Source organism: Culex pipiens, chromosome 2, assembly GCF_016801865.2.
Source record: "Culex pipiens pallens isolate TS chromosome 2, TS_CPP_V2, whole genome shotgun sequence".
Taxonomy (NCBI): domain Eukaryota; kingdom Metazoa; phylum Arthropoda; class Insecta; order Diptera; family Culicidae; genus Culex; species Culex pipiens.
In genome coordinates this window covers 75,026,150-75,046,203 of record NC_068938.1, presented here as the reverse complement: position 1 = coordinate 75,046,203, position 20,054 = coordinate 75,026,150, and the positions used below count along the sequence as shown (strand labels likewise).

The following is a 20,054-nucleotide window of genomic DNA, read 5'->3' as shown; positions in this document are numbered from 1 at the left end:
AAACTAGTCCACAAATCAAATCAAGGGTCGGATAAAATATCAAAAAATTCCTATAGAAACATATGTGCAATAGGGTGCCCAGAAAAAATTACCCCCTGTTCCACAAGCGAAAAACGTTTTTTTTTGGGTTATTTTAAACATCTGTGCAAAATTTGAACGAAATTGGTTGAGATTAGCCCATGAATACTCGAGCCTAAGGTTGATAAAACATGTTTTTCATACAAAAATGATTTTTTTAATCGCAAATAACTTTTCAGAGACGAGTTTTACAGTTTTGGAAATATTTTGATGAAAGTAGCGCACCGTGCAGACAGAGCCGTAAGAAAATTGAGTTTTTCATGCTTTTTTTTCGATTTTTCCCATACAAACATCACCTTCGAATATCAATGGGTAAATGTTTACTGATTTTGCTCAAATTTGGCCCAGAGTCCTAAAAAAGGGAGGACGACTCCTACACCTGTATTGAGCTAACGACCTAACCCTCTCTAGGTTCGACCGGGGTCAACATTTACTTCCCCGTCCGACGGAAGGCGTGACCAAACAAATCTAGTCTCGAAAAATGCCACCGGGATCTTCTGGGATCGTACCCAAGCCAACTGGGTGAGAGGCAACCAGGCTTGCCTCTACATCACGGGTCCCGGTAAATAAAATTTTTACGGCCTCTAAATTTACACGATTTTTTTTACTGTGTAGGTGTTCCGAAAAAAAAGTAATTTGTAGATCATTTTTGATTATAAAACATGTTTTGTATCCATGCAACTACACACAAAAAAATATTTCCGAATGTTACATCATTTATGATGTAACACTTTTGCATGTCATTAAACATTTCAATTTAAATGCAAATTGATGTAAATTTGCGACAAATTATACGTAAAAACATGATTCAACCGTTTACGTCCAATCTCAAGTTTACATCAACTGAGTTTACATGTGATTCATTTTTTTTCGTTTCGAGTAAATTTACATTTTTTCCTGTGTCTTCATTAAGGTAATATGATAATTTTTTAGGGTCAGTCTTCACGATTTCGCGTGAAATTCAAGGATTTTCCGAAATCAATGCATAAAAAGAACAAATAAAAAAAATATCCGCAAAGTTTTTAACATAAATTTGATTAGTTTTCAATTGAAAAACGTGATATTTACTTTTTGAACGCTTGAGTTGTAGACTAAGATTTAAAAGGAATACAAACATTAAAATAGATTTTTACAAGCTTTATAAGAAATGAATGCTATGAGTTAATAATTGCAGTAAAAAAACGTATATAACTATAGTTTAACATCGGAAAAGTAAGAAAAAAGTCAAAAAATGAATATAAATCCATATTTTTACCATTTTATCAAAAAGTGTTTTAAAATGCATTATATACTAGTTCTGTTGTTTTGCAATCATTAATTTTCAAAAAATGTCAGATTTGACAACAATAAAAATTGCAGTGATTTTTTTTGCGTATCTGTGCATCGAAAATTAAAAAAAAATCATTTTATTTAAACACAGGGTAATTCATTTTAAATTAATTTCAGCTGATTGCACTTCAATATCAACTACAGTTTTTTTTTTGAAAAAACATATTTTTGGCTCTTCATTTTTCGGGCCACTTTTAACGGTGCACATCAACCAGAGCTTTTGCACCAAGATTTATGTTACAGAGATTTTAGTATTTTCGAAACTATGGGAACTTTTGACATAACTTTTTATTCATTTTCCAAGGTACCGTCTTTTAAGGGATTTACAACAAAATTTGCCTATTTTTACAATCAGATTGTTGCAGGATTGGGTCCGTAAGTTTGGCAATTTTGAAATAAGAAGACAACAACTTCCTTGGTTGCTGTGCACTAGGGTGACAATAAAAAAAATCGACATCAGAAATACCCTCTGATTCGATTCCTAATGCAAAAATAAGTATCTGTGCCAATTTTGAGCCAAATCGGTTAAGGCAAAGGGGTCGCTTTTCATCGTTGAAGTTTATATGGGGAAAATCACGAAAATGTATGGGGAAAACATCGTTTCAGTTATTTTCTGCTAGGTGGCGCAGGTCTCGCCCAAAATTGTCCAAGTGTAAGATTCTTGTAGGAAATTCAATTCCCTACAACTTTGTCGAAGGGTGCAAAACGATCCGAGTTGATCCTGATTTTTGGTGATTTTTTTTTAAGAAAAAGTATTTTCTTATATACTTCCTATATACCCCTTGTATACCTTCAAGTATATAAGCCGATTTCTTTTCATCGCATTGCTAATAACTCATCAGGATCAACTCGGATCGTCTTGCACCCTTCTACAAAGTTGTAGGTAATTAAATTTCCTACAAGAATCTCACACTTGGACAATTTTGGGCGAGATCTGCGCCACCTGCTGCAAAAATCCTGAAGCGATGTTTTTCCCCATACATTTTTGCGATTTTCCTCATATAAACTTCAACGATGAAAAGCGACCCCTTAGCCTTAACCGATTTGGCTCAAAATTGGCACAGTTACTTGTTTTTGCCTAAAGAATCTATCCAGGGGGTATCTCATGCGATTTTCTGAAATTTTCAATTTTTCTTGTGCACCCTTAAAGGGGGAAATGACATAAACTTGAAGAAAAAAAGTTTGTATCAGCCTAAAATTATTTTGATAACTGGAAATTTACAGCTTAAAAAATTAACTTAGCTTATAAGCTTTAAAAATAATTATGTGTACATCAACCTTTCCGGTTGCTTAACATAAGATCTAATAGGTTATTTTAGCATTTTGCACGCTTCGTGAAATTTCCGTGAAATGTTGTGTTTTCGAATAAGGGTCTCCGTGAAAATTGTATTTTTATAGCGTGAAAATTCACTAAGCCTATATATTTTCATTAAAATCCAATACCAAACCTGCAAAAGTTTAATTGTATAAGCTAAATCATAACACTCAAAGTAAATTTATATGCAAAATATTACATATTACAGAACTCATATTTTAGTACGGTTTTATGATTTAAATTTCCGAATTAACCCCTCATGTTCAAAACTCAGTCAAAACATAAATTTGCGTTTTGCAATTTCTGCAAAGTTGCATTCTATCTTATTTTGCACATTTTGACGAGTAAATGACACATAAAACACAGCATTGGCAAGTTTCCTGAACTGTTCTTAAAAAGTTTCTTAAAAAGTTTCCAATATATAGTTTCAACAAAAAAATCTAAAAAATAATATATCAGAAATTTCTCGATGAAATATTTCGCTCTTTTTTTCATAAAATTATTTTTAATTAGGTCCTTTTCGGTGCTGGGAGCTGGTTAGGACCGAGTCGGCTTTTGTAATTACATTTTACTTAAAGCTAAGAGTAATTACAGAGGATCTTGTGTGTAAATGTTAGTGGGAGGGGAATATTTTGCTCTTTGAAAGCTCAGAAAATTTCCTCTAAGACTTTGTGAATTTAGTGATAACTATTATTTCTTTATAAAAATGTTTCCCAGAAAACAAGCCGTGGCACAGTAAAAAAATAAAGAAGAATACATAAAAAGAGAAGTCAAATTTTCTGTTGAAAAAATACTGAAAATTACTTCCCTACTGACGCAGAAAACATTAAGAAATCTAAAATTATAATTAAGCCTCTCACGAATATATTTCGTTGTTGTCGTGCTATCTAGTCGCAAGTGCATTTTGGGCCAAATTGAGTTTTAAATGTAATTTTGTGCAGTTCTCAATGCCTCACCTTGTGATCCCCAAAAGACGATTTCAATCCTAAGATATTCAATAAAACCCGTTTCATTGTTCACATTGTGTGCTCTAATTTTTATATGTCTCAAACATTAAAAAAAGCCGTGCGACAAGATAGCACAACCACGTCGATTTGAAAGTTCACAATTAACCTCACTAATTACTTATGATTGTTTAATTGTTTTTAATGTCCAGTTAAAAATCATTACAAAATTAAATTACTATTACTTTTCATGAAATATGAAACGACAGTCATAAAACTATAACATAATCTTGCATTGATTTTGCGTAATTGCATCCCGTTTCACAGCAAGCCACTTGAAAGATTGTATTATCCAACCGAGAGAAAACCAGGAACAACTCCATTGTCGACGACTGCATCATCACCGCCGCCGGGGGCAGGTTCCACCCCATTGTTGGTGACTTCTCTCCCACACCTCTTGCCCTGCCCTGCTGCTGGGACTGTTGTTCTATTGCCGCGTGAGCCGGTAAGGAGTCGTCGGCACGCGCATCACCTTCCGAGCAATGTGACTGCCGTCGCTGAAACGTGATCACCGTGGAGGCGTAGAATCGTTGCCATTCCGACGACGACGACGGCGACGACGCGTCAATCAGGTTGTAGGGGAAGATTGGGGTAAAGTGGTCAAGGGGGTAAAATGCATAATATTTTGGTTTTATTTAATGAAAACATTGGTTCAAATCTCTGTTTTTGTTGAATTTAAATATTTTTTTTTTAAAGATTCTCGATAAAATCTCATCTTTCCCTATTATTTCCCGAGTCCCCCAAAAAGGTCACCGTTCTCTTTCGACCGCAAAAAAAAGACCCCAAACCATTCGTCAATTGATGGGTCCGATTTTCCTCTGCCATTTGCATACATTCTTTCCCGCACTTCATTTACGTTACGTTACGCAATTGCTCACTTGCCAGGTCCAGGTGCCAGGTGGGTCAAAAAACTGCTGGAGCAACGTGCACGTCCCCAGATTTGCACGTGTGCGCTGAATTGGTATTTAGCTTCCAAACGTCGATAGGTCTGCTCTGCTGTTGTTGTTCATGTTGACGGTTGTTTGCGTTGTTTAGTTCTGTAATTAGTGACTAACATAGGCTGGGCTGACGTAATAAAAAGAGGCCAGGAGGGAAATAAATCGGAACTGATATTAATAGTTGCTAAAATATATGGCATGCATGTGGATTTTACTTATTATTTATTGAATAGTCAAAAAATACAAACATCACAGTTCACTATCAAATGTTCTTGGGTTATTATTCTGCAAAAATTAAAATTATTGAACAGTTTTAGAGTTTTTCTTTAAATTAAAATGTCCAATAAACCAAATTTTATTTTTTTTCTTTTTCAGTGTTTTTGAATACCCCTGACTCAAGGCGGTTTCAAAAATACCCAAAAAGCAAAAACTGGAAATTTGTTTTATTGGACCTTTTTTTTAAAAAAAACTGCAGAGTTTATAATTCAACATCTCATAGAAAATTTAAAGTCAAATGTTATTTTTGTCATCAGTCAAGACTTAAATATTCTAAGCATTGATTATCCAATGGTTTGATTATCCGAAGTTTATTTATCAGAAGTTTTTGAAAGCTTGTGTACTTCGGATGATCAAATCTGCACTGCATATCAGAAGTGTTTTTTTTAAAAAGGTCCAATAAACCAAATTTTTAGTTTTTGCTTTTTGGGTGTTTTTCAATACCCATAACTCAAGACGGTTTCAAAAACACCCAAAAAGCAAAAACTAGAAATTTGATTTATTGGACATTTAAAAAAAAACTCCAGATGTGCTTCTCTTCTCTAGTCAAATTATCAGCACAAATTAATGACGCAATCAGAATGACAGAAAGACTTTTCTTTGACAGCTTGTTTCAAGGAATCACATTTTTGCCAGAAAAGGTGATCAGAATAACATTTCTTCTGCCGTTTTATTATTATTTTTTGGATGTATGACCTACCAGTGTTAAAAGATTTTATGCATATAGAGTATAAAAAAGAGGACCATAATTTACCATAAATGCATAAAAAACGAATGCATTAAATGTAACCTAAATTCTAAAAATACAATATTTATATTTTTAAAACTATTTCTCCCCCTTCTAACTTGTGCCGAATGCTAGAACTTGAAAAACACATTCTGTGAACCCATGATTTTTTTTAATCAAATTTATAAAACTAGGCTAGTGTGATAAACTGTAAAAATATGAATATGGAAGGTTGAAAATTTGAAGTTGAAAAATTGAGTAATCAATTTCTACGGTTTCGCTAATCGTCTTTTCTTTCAAAAATTCGAAAATCTTATCCTGAGATTGGATTTCTAATCGATTTGATGCTTCAGCAAAATTGTAGGTTATAATTACGACTTTTTGGAAAGAAAATATCTGGAGTTTTTTTGAAAAGGTCCAATAAACCAAATTTTCAGCTTTTGCTTTTTGGGTGTCTTTTAATACCCTTACTCAAGGCGGTTCCAAAAACACCCAAAAAGCAAAAATTGGAAATTTGGTTTATTGAACCTTTTCAAAAAAAAAAAAACTCCAGATATAGAATGATCTTACACCTTGCTAAAATGCACCGTGTTTAAGGTATTTTCATAGGCATTTTCAGGCATTAAAAAAATGAATATTTTGTGAAGTAAGGCACTTCTGCAAAAAATATAGCATTGCATAGCATTGGTGTCTACCCGTAGATGCTACTGTAGGGCACTTCTGCAAAAAATATGTTAGAAAAGCTGAAAAAGTATCTTGAAGTTAAAATTTTATTATGAAATGTGTGTTTTGTTAATGTCATCTCATAAGCCCTCAATTTGCGATATCTCGGAAACTTTTAGATATTTATTGTTTGACAATGTAATATTGTTTTTCAAGTTATATTTATATATTTTTTTCAAACAACATTCTGAAACTTGCCGCAATTAGTTTTTTTGAATACATTTAAACATTTCGAAAAACAAAAAACACGTATTTTGAAAATTTCTCATTATTGTAATAAAAAGTCAAATATTAAAATAGAGAAAAATTTGTATGGAGGCTTGTAAGCATAAACCAATGATCAAAATGATCTTTTTTCTAACAAAAAAAAAATGCTTGGACAAATTTCATCCAAACAAAAACAATTTCAAAATTAAAAATATCCAAAAATGCCAATTTCCAGAGAAATACTCCATTATTATTTTTTGTAATTTTACAGAAATTTGTGTGTAATGTAAAAATCCGCTCACTGATGTTATTTAAAACGGTTTGTGGGGTGAAACTGACTTATTCATCAAATTCAAAAATTCAGTGCTAAAGGTCCTGATTTTCGGTTCAAAGATCAGAAATCACTCACTCATCGCCGAGCGAATCTTTGCCGACTGGAGCTCGCCACCATTCGCGAGCGAACACGACACTCAGGCTGCCAGCGACTTGCTCAATCGCTTCTCCCAGCGACACAAATACGTCGTGAATTTCTATGCCTACTCCGTCCGTCGACCCGAGTCACACACGAATACAACACACCAGCTCGGCGCTCTTTTGGCCTGCACTATCACAGTTTGCCGTAAATTTGTTTTTGACTTTATGGATATTGCTTTCAAATGTGTCTTTGATGTTGTTTTACCAACAAAACTGCAAACCATTTTTGATAACATTGATTTTAAGCAGTTTAATAAATGAGCAAAACAAAGCCGATCGCAAACTATTTTGACTCTGCGACTGAGCGACATAACGCAATCGGTCTCTCTGAACCATTCGCTGTACTACCCAATTAGAGTGAGAAGGAGAGCAATCAGAACCCTTGTTCAGTGCACACCTGCTCACACCTAATGACAACGACTATTGGATTAGGCAGGTTACACTCAATGTTGATATTTGATTCTAAGTTTTTACCAATAAAAAGTCCAGGGTAATTTGATTGGTTTTTGACCATTGAATAAATCTTTCAAAAAAGTTGATAGCAAAACAAACCGATGGTATTATTAAAATGGAGACAGGGGCTGTGATATTTTTAATTTAAAGTGACGAGATCGAAGCCATATTTTTTAAAAATATATATTTAAATACATAAATTTGATACAAATTATACATTTGTTTGCATATCTTTCTTCTTGATTACGATTAAAAATGACATTTTTGTTGTTTTAAAACTACCGATTAATAGCTACAAATAGAGTTCAGTTGTAGTAAGGATGCTTGTAGTAATAAATTTGTAAGTAGTAGTGATTTTTTTAAGATCAGTTCTGAAAGTCAGCGCCAACTTCGCGTGGAAAGTAATTTTCAATCATCTTCGAATAATGTGAGGCTGATTTATGTTTTGCGTTTCGCTTTTATAGGATTAAAATTTAGAACAATAGAGTTTACTTGTGTGGTTTTTGATTTCTTTTCCCTTTTAATTAATATTTTATGGTCGATTCTCCCTCGAATGGTGAGGGGGTGTTTGGGTCCAGCTGAGACCCGCTCAATCACCTAGTTTTATATCCCGGTGATGGCTTCAAAGATATAACAGTTGTTGTGTGGGGGTGTTTATGAAATTCCTCAAATTTCCTCTGTGTGTGTTTTTTTCTTCATCTTTTTTGCTTTTCTAATAACTGTGGTACTTACAGGATAAAATAAAGGTAATAAATTAAAAAAAAACTCGCCTTCTCTTTTTGTTCAACTCTAATAAAAAAATACACAAAAAGAAGGCTGATTTGTCCTCTTACATTCCTCTCGCTCTGTATCAAAAACAAAAAATATATCACAATTCCGAAACGTGTGTGTGTTTTGCCGGTTCTCCTTTAATCAGTTTCGTGGAACTACACAATCTTCCCTGAAGATAAAAAAGTTGCTCTCAACTGTTTCCTTTTTTGTTTTTTTTTGTTTTTCGTGTGAGTGTCCTTTCATTGTTTTAAACAGTTGCAGTTAAAATCTAGGTTATCATACACGCTTTCACTTGTTTTGACCTTATCTTTTCGCTCCGTTATCGGTCCGCGACCCTTGTTTGCTAAAAGAAATAACAATTCTCTCTCTCGCTCGCTCTCTTTCCGACAAAAAATGCTATCTTTCTCCTTAATAATTAGCAATAAATATGTTTTCTGTTTTGTTTTACGTGTAAAAAATAAGACTTTCCACCATATATCTTACAGCTGAGGCTCACTCGGTCCCGTTTTTTGTTGTTCCGTTCGCTGGTTGCACTACCTAATACACAAACACATACCTTGGTCACACCAGAGTGCTCTCATCACAAAACGAGGTTCGCTCGCTCACCAAGTCGCGGGGCGGAGCTGTCAAAGTCGCCGCGCGCCTGTTGGCTTGGTCGGCCGGACGTCGGGCTGATACCCAAACACTTAGACCTCACGGATCATGGCCCGGCGGCGTCACTGGGCCGCCGCGGTCACACCAAATCCGCTGCCAGCGGTGTTGGAAATCATCATGTTCTTGATAGTGGCCACCTCCGACTCCAGCCGGGCCAGTTTCGACTGGAGATGGATGTTTTCCTCCGTCTTTTTGCTGATGACGACCGAGGCCGGGATGGAGGTGATTTTGGGCCCGTTGACGGGGGAGACGCTGGTGGAGGGTGGCGAGGACGGGATGGGGACGAGCATTTTCTGTTCGGCCTTGGTGGGCCACTCGGTGGAGATGCCCGAGTCGCGCTCGTCCGAGGAACCGCCGTCGCCGTCGTCCCAGGGGGAGGACGATCGGAGTGGGGGTTCCTGCTTGATGTTTTGGAGGGCCAGCAGGGCGGTTGCGGCGTCCTTGTCGCCGAGGTGTGACTTGTGGCGGAGCTTGACGGGCAGGCTGTTGTTGTGATCGTGGTGGTGTTCACGATCGTGCTCGTCGTCGCCGGAACTGCTGTGGCTGCTGTTGGAGCCGGTTCCGTTGGAGGTTTCGTACGGGGAAGGGGCTCGACGGCTCAGGTTTAGCACGTTGGCCGTTAGGAGGGCGTTGATTTCGCGGGGCGGGGACGGGTAGAGGCCGCCGGCGTAACTCACCGGGTAGCTGGGGATCGTGTAGGGGGAGGAGTAGGGATGGTGCGAGATGTGGGGCCCGCTGATGTGCGAGTTGGACGAGCCAAAGGTAGGAACCGGTAACACAGGAACATCGTCACGATCGAGGTTGGAGCGTTCGGCGAGGGGTTCGGCACGCGGTGCCGGGTGATCGTCCCGCTCGGACAGCTCCATCCGGATGAGCGGACTTCGGTCGTGCTTGCTGGCGGGTTGCTCGTACTCTCGGTAGATGGCAGCAGCCGCCGCCGCCGGATGGTGACTGTAGTGTGAGCTGGTGTGCTGGATGGTGATCTGCTGCAGCTGGGACGCGATCGATTGGGGTGGTGGCGGAGATTCGATGTTCGGGTTGGGATGAATGACTGCGGCCTGTTGCGATTGCTGCTGTTGGGGCTGCTGCTGGGGTTGTTGTTGTTGTTGCTGTTGCTGCTGCTGTGGTGGGATATGATGGGCTGGAAGGTGCTGTGGCGACTGTTGAGGATGGGGCTGTAGATGATGCAACGGGGTTGGTGGTCCCGGCTGTGGAGTCAGCGGAGGCTGAGACACTGGAGTCCGCGCCAACGGGAATACTAACGGCGGTGTATTGCTGATCTTGACTCGTTTGGTCGAACTCAGCACCTGCTCGTTGGTGGGCAGCGTCGCCATGATCTGATCCACGCTGACCAGGTTCTCACCGCAGATGTTGTATTTGTTCTTGATCGCGTCCAGCTGGGCTTTGAGCACGTGGTTCTCCTTGGTCAGCTCCACGACTCGCTGCTCCAGGACCATATCGTTGAAGCGACGCTTCTCGCGGGAACGCTTCGCCGCTTCATTGTTGCGGCGTCGCCGATCCCAGTAGCTGTCGTCCTTTTTGTTGTCCGGAATAAACTCGCGCTGCTTGCGCTGGGTGAACAGCTCCTTGCGCTTCAGGTGAGCGGCCAGGTCGTACCCGTTGCCGTTGTAGTCCTCGTCGCCACTGAAGGGACTGGCGCGTCCCGTTGAATCGCTGCTCATCATTAAGGCACTGTGTGCTGTAAATTGGAGAAAAAGATCACCATGAGCAAAGTTTTCAAGATATTTTTGAAACGATAAACGATCAACATTGATTGATTCGAGCTTGCTACAAGTAAGATCTTCGAAACTCACCAGGCATACTGTTGGAGTTGCTGTGGTTCTGGCCGGGTAGCTCCCCGTTGATGGGCGAACCGTTCTGCTGCCGTGTTACAAATTCCGCAACCATCATAGTTCGGTCTTAGTGCATCTGCAATGAGTCGAGGAATGGCAGAGAAAGAGGCTCGGTTAGCAAAAAAAGCTTCGACAACTGCGCCGTTACTGCACAGTACTAGAAGGCACACAAGCATTCAGAACATCAACAAGGTGGACGACGACGACGGCGAGGGGGAGAAGCAGGTAGCAGGCCCCGGCGTGTGTGTTGTAATCAATAAGCTGATGCGCGCACGTGAAACCGACATGTGACAACGTGCACCGCTATAATAGCCGCAACGAGCGGATCGTCGCTTCGCAGGTTTGCATAAATATTTGAGGAGAGGAGGAGCTCTGCGAGGCGCGCGCGTGGCGGTTATTGATTTTTATCGTGCTCAACCAACCCCCTTGTTTCTCCCTACGAACTAGTGTGTACTAGCAGCTGCTACTAACTTGTGGTGTGTCTATTTCTAGTGGCGTCATCGGCGGGAGTCGTGCCTTTGTGAGGGTGTTCGCCACACAAAACAAGATTAGAGGTTGATCTTGGACGGATTCTGTGCCAGTATTGGCGCAATTAGCGGAGCGCGCGCGCGTGTCTGTGTGTTTCGCGTGCTGTTTATTGGCCTGGAGATTATGATTCACGTTTCCTGTTAAGTGTGTTTACGTCGCAGCGCCATGTGTTTACCGTTTTTCTGTTGCGCGTTACGTTGAACTGCGAGGGATTTGTTGGACTTTTTTTTTGCGACTTTTAAGAACAAAGAAGTTGAGCGTTTGTTTAGGTGTTAGAATGGGGGTTTTTAAGATCACCTCATTTTTTTTTGAAGATCAAAAGTTTATTTCTTGAATTAGTTATGTTTTGTTTTTTAAACATACAATATTCCAGCTTTTGATTGAAAGAATTCAGACAAATTTTAAAAGAACAGTCCAGAAGGCTTTGAAAAAAAATCACTTTGGTTATCCGATTTTATCCTAAAATATTTGCAACGGCCTTTATGGACATTCAAATAATCAAATTTTATTAAATATAATTCAAAATTTATGTTAAAAGTACAAAAAATTATTTTTGTTCAAGATTCGATCATCCGAAGTCCCATACAAACCTTCGGACTATCGAACAGTCCATTTGGAAAATTGCAAATAACAAATGAAAACATCTTTTCTGTTATTATTTTTTTGTTTATAGTGTAGAAAATCACTCTAAGGACTTTTAACCTAATTATGCAGATTATACCAATAGTTAAAAATGTAGCAGGCGAACTACCACATAATTTTGAAGAAATGTATTTTTAATCCAAAAGATAAGGTTTAGAGTTTAATTGGAAAATGTTTTATAAACCATGTACATAGTTTACAGGATCATCAATTATATATTTTTTTAAAGAAAATAATAATATGTAACAGAAAAGCTGTTTATTACAACAACAACAAACAACAAAAAAACTTAAAAATTTACACTTTTGTTTTTTAAGTCAAATTTGATATTCGGACGCTAAGAATTTGAAATGAAAAGCAAAATAAAGTTGATTGGCCCTTCATATTGAGGAACAATTATCAAATAACTGACCCAATAATAAAGTAGCATTTAAATGCTATAAAGCAACACGTAAAATGAGATTTTGTATTTTTTTGTTGTTTTAACAATAATAAAATATTTAAAAAAAATCCTAAATAAATTTCAACTTGAATCTTTCTGATCAAATTTAACAGGCAATGTCGATAATACTCAGAAAGAAATTGTATTGTGTTAAATAAAACATAACTCTTTTTATGCAATTTCATTCCAGTATATGGGTAAAACCTGAATAATTCTTGAAAGGAGGATTTTCTACACAAAATCTACTCCAATTTTTAATTTAAAGTGTTTTCAACATTTATACTGTTTCCAAAAAATAAACTTAAATTTTAATTAGATTTTTTGTGAACTCAAAGCACGATAAATGTTAAAATTAATTGGATTGATATTTTTTTATAAATTTATTTGAAAGCGTTCTTAAAAAAATCTTTTCTAATCAGAAAAAGAAATAGTAATTAAATAATAAAAATATTGATAAATAAAGCTACATGAACAATCAATGCTGAAATAATTTATTTTACTTTTTTTGAATACATGCATTGAAAAACTTGTTTGAAACAAAGTAGTTGCGAAGATGTTCACATCAACGATTGGTTATTATTTAATATTTCAAATTAAACTTCACTTTCAAATTAATCAAAAACAATTCTCTAAACAAAATCATAAATATTATAACTTCAATATATTGGAAGTATCTTCCATTCTTTCAATTATCAACTTTAAAAAGTTTAAAAAAACTACAACTAAAAAGTGATGTTACCATCAAATCTAGTGTTTTTTAAAGGACCTATTAAAATATGAAACACAATAGATTATAGGAATTGAAAAAAAACCTCTAGAAATGTAATTTCCTTGACATGTTTGTTACATCGTACACCTTCGACATAGCAAGTGACGCAACTTTCATAAATATTTTACATCTTTGTTTCTGCGGTCAAGTTTTTCGAAACTTTTTCTACCAGAAGATTTGTTTCTGGATTCAAAGAACCTGATGAGTAACTTCACCTCGTTAGTACAGAAAGTTTCAATTGATTTCTTTGAATTCAATCAAAACTGCTCCGTCATTCCCGGGAATACCACTGTGTCCGCTTTCTTCGGGAAATTCCCATCATCAGAACCTTTCGTCAGCTTTTGACACTGTATTGTATATTTTCACCATGTTACCATGTCCCAATTGCAAGTTGCGCAATTTCCGCGAACTCGATTACCACACACATAGACACAAACACGAAATAATAATAGGTCAACACGACACCGCTGACAAAGTCCAGCAGCAAATGATTCAGTCCTTCTACGCCTTCAAGTTCTGGCTTGCATAATGCAAAAAACAACTCGACACGTGCAGCGCATCTTCTTGTTTGTCACAACACACGTATTAATAGAGTCCTCCCACGGTTAAGTCCACCCAAGTCCGAACACACACTCTTGACACATCACGTAGGCCACCCCAATTTCATCACCTTGCCCAATTCTGACACAATTGTCCCTTCACTCTCAGAATGCACCTGTTCAACCGTGTTCTGAATCACTAAGGGTTCTGCGCAAAACAGCACGTTTCCGAACCCCGTGCGACGCTCCCGGGCACGAGGACCGGTGCCGCGTGCCCGCGAATACGACGTTACGCGTTGTTATTCCCCACCACACTCACGCGGCCAAGGAATTCGCAGCGCACTTATCACTGTGCGGAATTCTGGAATCTAATCAGCGTGAGGTAATACAGGTAATGACGCATCAGGTGTGCCCACCCGAAACTGAGTCACGTCCGGAGGTGATCGACCTGCAGCTGCTGCGCAGCAAGTGCTCGGGGTTCACGGTTGCTGTAGAGTAGCCCGCAGAGGTCAAGGGTAAAGTCCAGCGAGCGGTAGACGCAGCAGAACACACAACACGCCGGATTGCATCAGAAGAGTCGACGACGGGGTCAGAGTCCTCTCCGACGATGCAGTTTAACTGCCTTTGTTGTCTGAGCGGTTCTCCCCGGTTCACAGAACTCTGCTCTCCAAAAATATAACAGATTCGCACCAAACTCACATCCACACACATTCATTCCGCAAAACATACAAGCAAACGACCAACCCCAAAAAAGGATTCGGAACGACACTCACTGTCTAACACAGTCTGTCTGGACGGCGGGAGTTCTCGGGACTCCTTGAAGTAGGTATTCACTGTCTGCCACGCGGTGTATCACCGCTGCTGCTGCTGCTGCGAGGTAATCCTTCAGCGTGTTCTTCACTCCAAAATTCTTCACGCGATCTTCCTGGAATTCACTGCTTCCAAAATCGCTTAATATCCCAAACACTCTACGCGCGACACACTTGTCTCTTCCCACAAAAAAAAATGTTCCGTTCGTCGCGACCGACTTCTACGCTGTTCTTCTGGTTCTCTACTGTTTTGTGTACTACGCTGAAACACACGACGTTGACCGAGATTTACACTTCTTCTACGACGTGTCTGGTTGTGGAGCTCAAGCCGAATTCGCGTGCTCTCTCGACGGGGGTAAGTTGAAGACTAGCTCCGAGCGCTCCCAGAAAGGTGCCATGAAGCGTCGTCGTCGAATCCCCCCACAGACACATGGACGGAACGGCGTTGCCGGCCGTAGCTGTAGTGGTGCGCCGCCAGACGGTGTATACAGCGCGCGCGACCTTAATACACGCGCGCGCTCCACCAACACAGAAGCGACTGCGTCGCGCAAGGGGGAATGTGAAGTAATACACCCGGTCCGACCTCCCCATTCCCGCGGCCGGCGGCGCCGCGACCCATTTGGCGTGTGGAGAAAATCGGGGGCAAAACGGGAACGCGCGCTGGGGTTGAGCGTTGTGTTGGTATGTATTACGGATTCCGCTCCGCCGCAACCTTCTCTTCCGCACGCTTCGCTCCGGCTGCGACGGAGAAATTGACGCAACGTAACGCAACGCAACGTGAGTGTAGGGCCTCCTATCAGTGAAGAGGGGGGAGAGGAGGAGGTCCGACTATGTACCACTTGCCCACTTCTGGGCAACATTCTGGCGGTACTCTCACTTTAGCTTGTTGTTGTTGTGTTTCACTTTTGTAGTGCTTCTGTGTTGTGTTGTTAGAGACACACGCGGGTTGCAGTTTTTGGATTTGGCGGTGGAAGGCGCAATATGTGTCTGGAAGGACGTTTCGTCTACGCTGGACGAGGACGACGACGTGTGATGTCCTGGGGTCCTTGGGTGCGAAAAATAGGGGGATGGCCGATGTAAAGTAGCTTCTGGCGAGACGGCTTTTTTAACGAACAAAAAAAAAAGGATGATGATGGGTGAGGGACGGCAAGTGAATTGAAAAATGCATTATGAATGATTTAATGATTTTCTATTGCTAAGAATATCAAATTTTTATCAGAGATGTTAAAAACAAAAGCAATTTCCAAATAAATAAAAGATAACACTGAATTTAAGTTTGATCAAAACAAAGTGGGATAATTTCGTTTTCTTTTAAAAAAGTCTTAATAAAATCAATCCCAAGTAACATTTTTTCCAAGAGTTCTACAAGAGCTCTTCAAGATCGCTACAGCATAGCAGTTTGGACCGCGGTAGGATAAAATTCTCTTCAAAACTTCTTCAGGAGTTTGGAAGAGTACTTGTAGAGAGTTTTATCCTACCGCGGTCCAAACTGCTATGCTGTAGCTATCTTGAAGGGCTCTTGTAGAACTCCTGGAAAAAAATGTTACTTGGGAATTATTGTCATGTTATTGTAATTCAGCAATGTTATCAAAATATAATGTCTTTACTATTTTTCTGCACTTTCAGAAGCTAACTTTTGATAATATTTTGAATGAAAGGTTAGTCATTTTTATAAATCTGAGACATTCCAAGATATATTAAAATTTGGAAAAAAAAAGTTACGAATACGTAAGCTTAGTGATTTTTACGCTAAAAATCGCAATTTTCACGGGGATCAGAATTCCAAAAGACACAATTTTACGGAGCATGGTATTTTATAGAATGTATCATATTAAAATTACAGAAAGTGCTTTTTATACTTACTACACCCAAAACTGGCAGCGCTAGTCCGAGAGAATGATGGTCTCGAGTCGAGAGAATAGTGGTACCATTCACGGACGCAGAGAACACAGCTCGAGATGGGCGATAGAACTATTCTCTCGAGGTTCATTTGCAAAAAAAGTTCATCCCTCAAACAAAAAACCAAAAGTGTCGACAACGGGAATCGAACCAGAGACCTTTGATAAACCAATCCAATGACTTAGCTGCCTCGGCCACCACAGCTTGGTGACCAAGGAGAAGTCAGAAGTCGATGTATGACACTTGTTGGAGATTTATTGATTCAACTAACGAATGAACTCATTTGTTATGATGGTGTGAGTTGGTGCCATTATTCTATCGATTTTGGCACTGAGCCCTCAATAAATTTTGAAAGAACGATTATCTCTACTCTGAATTTTGGGTGTAAAGCTGCCAAATAAAATTAAAGCAAAAAATTAGGGAGAAATCACTTTTAAAGTGTATTGAATTTAATATCAAACCAAGATTTAAGAAAGTTGTCCTGTTAAAATATATTTTCTTTATTTTCTTTTTATTGTCCTTGACATATGTACACCCAAAATTCAGAGTCGAGATAATCGTTCTTTCAAAATTTATTGAGGGCTCAGTGTCAAAATCGATAGAATAATGGTACCAACTCACACCATCATAACAAATGAGTTCATTCGTTAGTTGAATCAATAAATCTCCAACAAGTGTCATACATCGACTTCTGACTTCTCCTTGGTCACCAAGCTGTGGTGGCCGAGGCAGCTAAGTCATTGGATTGGTTTATCAAAGGTCTCTGGTTCGATTCCCGTTGTCGACACTTTTGGTTTTTTGTTTGACGGATGAACTTTTTTTGCAAATGAACCTCGAGAGAGAAGTTCTATCGCCCATCTCGAGCTGTGTTCTCCGCGTCCGTGAATGGTACCACTATTCTCTCGACTCGAGACCATCATTCTCTCGGACTAGCGCTGCCAGTTTTGGGTGTTCGTGTTGTTAGAATTATATTCTTCAAAATTAATTTATATTAAATTACATAAACACATTTTTCACCCCAGTCATACACAAATTAGAAAACAAAAATAAGACAAAAAAAATAAAATTACTGATACTTTGCTAACTTTTTACAGGAACATAACAGAAATTAAATTAAATAGATGTTTTACGTGGAAATATTTTTAATTTTAACGGAAACCATTAAACCAAATCATCAAACTTCGTATAAAAATTCACGGGACTCAGAAAAAGAGTAAAATATTCTGAGAAAGCCAGATTTTAAACTTCAAAAATAATATCATGATGCACAATTCTTCAAGCTTAAATGCTACCTTAAAAGTTTAATGATAGTCAAATTATCATAACACGGAATGAAAACATAATTTGATTAAGACATTTTTCGTAGAAAAACTGCTATGGATCATGACAACAGCGAACTATGATTTTTGTTTTCTATCTTTTTCACATCTAGTTCAATTTTCAGTCTCTTCTAAGAGCTTACAGCAATTACGATTCCTGTAATATTGATTCAGAGAAAGTCGAGTGAATATTAAGAAAAACATTTTTATCAAAAAATGTTTGCTATTATTCGATCAATAAAAAATGATGCATTAAAAAATCCAAGCAGTGTTTTTAAAACTCATCGCAATCTAAAAATTTTAAGTTTACTTCAAAGAGTTTTGATTGATAAAAAATAAAATTATAAAATAAACCATTTAATTACACATGTGCATAAAACTTGACAAACAAAATTCTTAGAAATTATTTTTGATACAATGTCAACTGTTATCATCCTACCCTACGGATTTTGTGATAAATTGATTACTCCGATAATATTTTGGCCGATTTGAATAATTCTCATTTATTTCACTAAAGTATTTTTTTAATAATTAATTTATTAGTAAATTTGAAAACAAAATTTTTATGTTAGTTGTTCTTTTGTTTTAACTTATGAATAACTTCAAGTTTTCAAATAGTTCAAATTTACATAAAATGATTTTTTGGATGTAACATTTATCAAATGTTGTCGTTTATAAGAATTGATTAGAGAAAATTGTATTTTTTCACAAATAATCCAAATTTTACGTAGTTACGCTGTCCGCAAAATCGTGAAAATTCATTGTAATTTTGTTTAAAAAATTTACTTCTTCCTTTTATATTTTCCCAAAAAAAACAAATTTTAAACCAATTTTCGATCTCTAAAAAGCATTGTAAAAAAGTACTCTTAAAATTAAAAACATAAAACAAGAAAAGTAAGTTTTAATAAAACAAATGTTGCTCAAAATTACCACCGGAACAAGGGGAGGATAAAAATTTTCGAAAAAAATTTGGGCAGTAGAGGTTTAACAAAACAATTTAATTTCATTGTTAGAACCATGAATTGTAATTTATATTTTCCATTTTTTGTTGAATTCGAACTGGTAGCTGCCTTATACATTACAACATAAAATGTAAAAGTATCTCAATACCATCATTTTGGCCGAGATCATAGATTAAACAAAATCAGATCTTTTTGGAGCATTTTGAGGGTCATTTTTTAAGATCTCAAATTTTTATATTAATAATGGCTCGATTATTCGCAGTTATATTTTCGTGAGGACTTCAGCTATTCGAGTGTGGATTTTACTGTAAAACGACCCGCCTCCAATTTTGGTTTTAGAAGATTTAGCAACTCTGAATCTGACTTTACTCTTATAATTTTTCAATAACCTTTCCCACGTCCAACGATCCCCTATCACTTCGTCACCTCCATCCCACCCAAAATGATGTCCTTTCTCCTCAAATTTCACCACCATCGCGCCATCATTCTCCCTAGAAGAAACGCCGTCAGCCGCAGCCGTTCGGGAAATTATGCCAGGTCAGTACTGGTATCGCACCGCCACGCCATGGCCTGCTCACACTCTCTCACTTGGCAGCCAGACATCGCCGCACACACATTCAAGCTAGAGCTTCGAAAGACCGAGGGGAGAACAGAATGAATGGCAACAACACCACGCCAGCAGTGTGTGGTGAGCTGGGGAGCGTTGATGGGGGACGGGAGGTGAATCGGGTGCATATTCTTAGTCCGTCTGACAGCTCCGCTCGCCCCACACTCTCCACTTCTCGTCGGTCGTTCCCCCCTGCATTGACATAGAGCGAGAGAGAGAAAGAGTCTGGTTCTTTGTCTGGCAGACCTTTCCTTTTATCTCTCTTTCTCGCTGGTGGCCGTTTGCATTGGACGGACCCTCAGACAACAGACTCATCATGGACTACTAAATGGTTCCAGAACGAGCTCGGCGGCGCTCACCTATTTTCGACCCCCTCGCAGACACAAAGAGCGCTCGGTGCTCTACTGCCGCTGCGTTTGTATCAATTTGTCCTCATCAAGTGAGGCCATGGCCATCGCGACGGCGTAATGGGTCGCACAGATCATCGCCGGTTAGCTGGCGGGTTGGAATACTCGAAGGACTCAGCGTGTAATTCCACGTAACCCGAGTCATCCCGTGCGCCAAAATAGCCGGATGACACATGGGCCCACTGCCTACTTCCGTTTGACGACCCGCTAATCCTAAGGAGCACGGAACGATGACTCATACGGGAAGTTTTTCCCCTTACTCAACCGACGGTGTGACGTCATCTGATAGTTACCTGATATTACCTCATTGAACAAAGGCAGACGTCACT

At 38.7% G+C, this 20,054-nt stretch overlaps 1 protein-coding gene across 3 annotated transcripts; it reads right to left on the bottom strand.

Annotated features, from left to right (window-relative positions):
• Positions 1 to 7,691: 7,691 nt before the first annotated feature.
• On the bottom strand, positions 7,692 to 14,903 carry LOC120421103 (WASH complex subunit 3). 3 transcript variants are annotated; one of them, XM_039584249.2, is made up of 4 exons: positions 14,594 to 14,903; positions 14,496 to 14,563; positions 10,764 to 10,878; positions 7,692 to 10,648 (listed from the first exon to the last, which is right to left on the bottom strand). In XM_039584249.2, the coding sequence occupies exons 3-4, from the start codon at positions 10,858 to 10,860 to the stop codon at positions 9,012 to 9,014; spliced, it is 1,734 nt and encodes a 577-aa protein (XP_039440183.1). In that variant the 5' UTR covers positions 10,861 to 10,878; positions 14,496 to 14,563; positions 14,594 to 14,903; the 3' UTR covers positions 7,692 to 9,011. The 3 variants fall into 3 exon arrangements, with proteins under 3 accessions (XP_039440183.1, XP_039440184.1, XP_039440185.1); XM_039584250.2 differs by having other exon boundaries at positions 14,496 to 14,903; XM_039584251.2 differs by lacking the exons at positions 14,496 to 14,563; positions 14,594 to 14,903 and adding an exon at positions 13,399 to 13,421.
• Between the last annotated feature and the right edge of the window lie 5,151 nt (positions 14,904 to 20,054).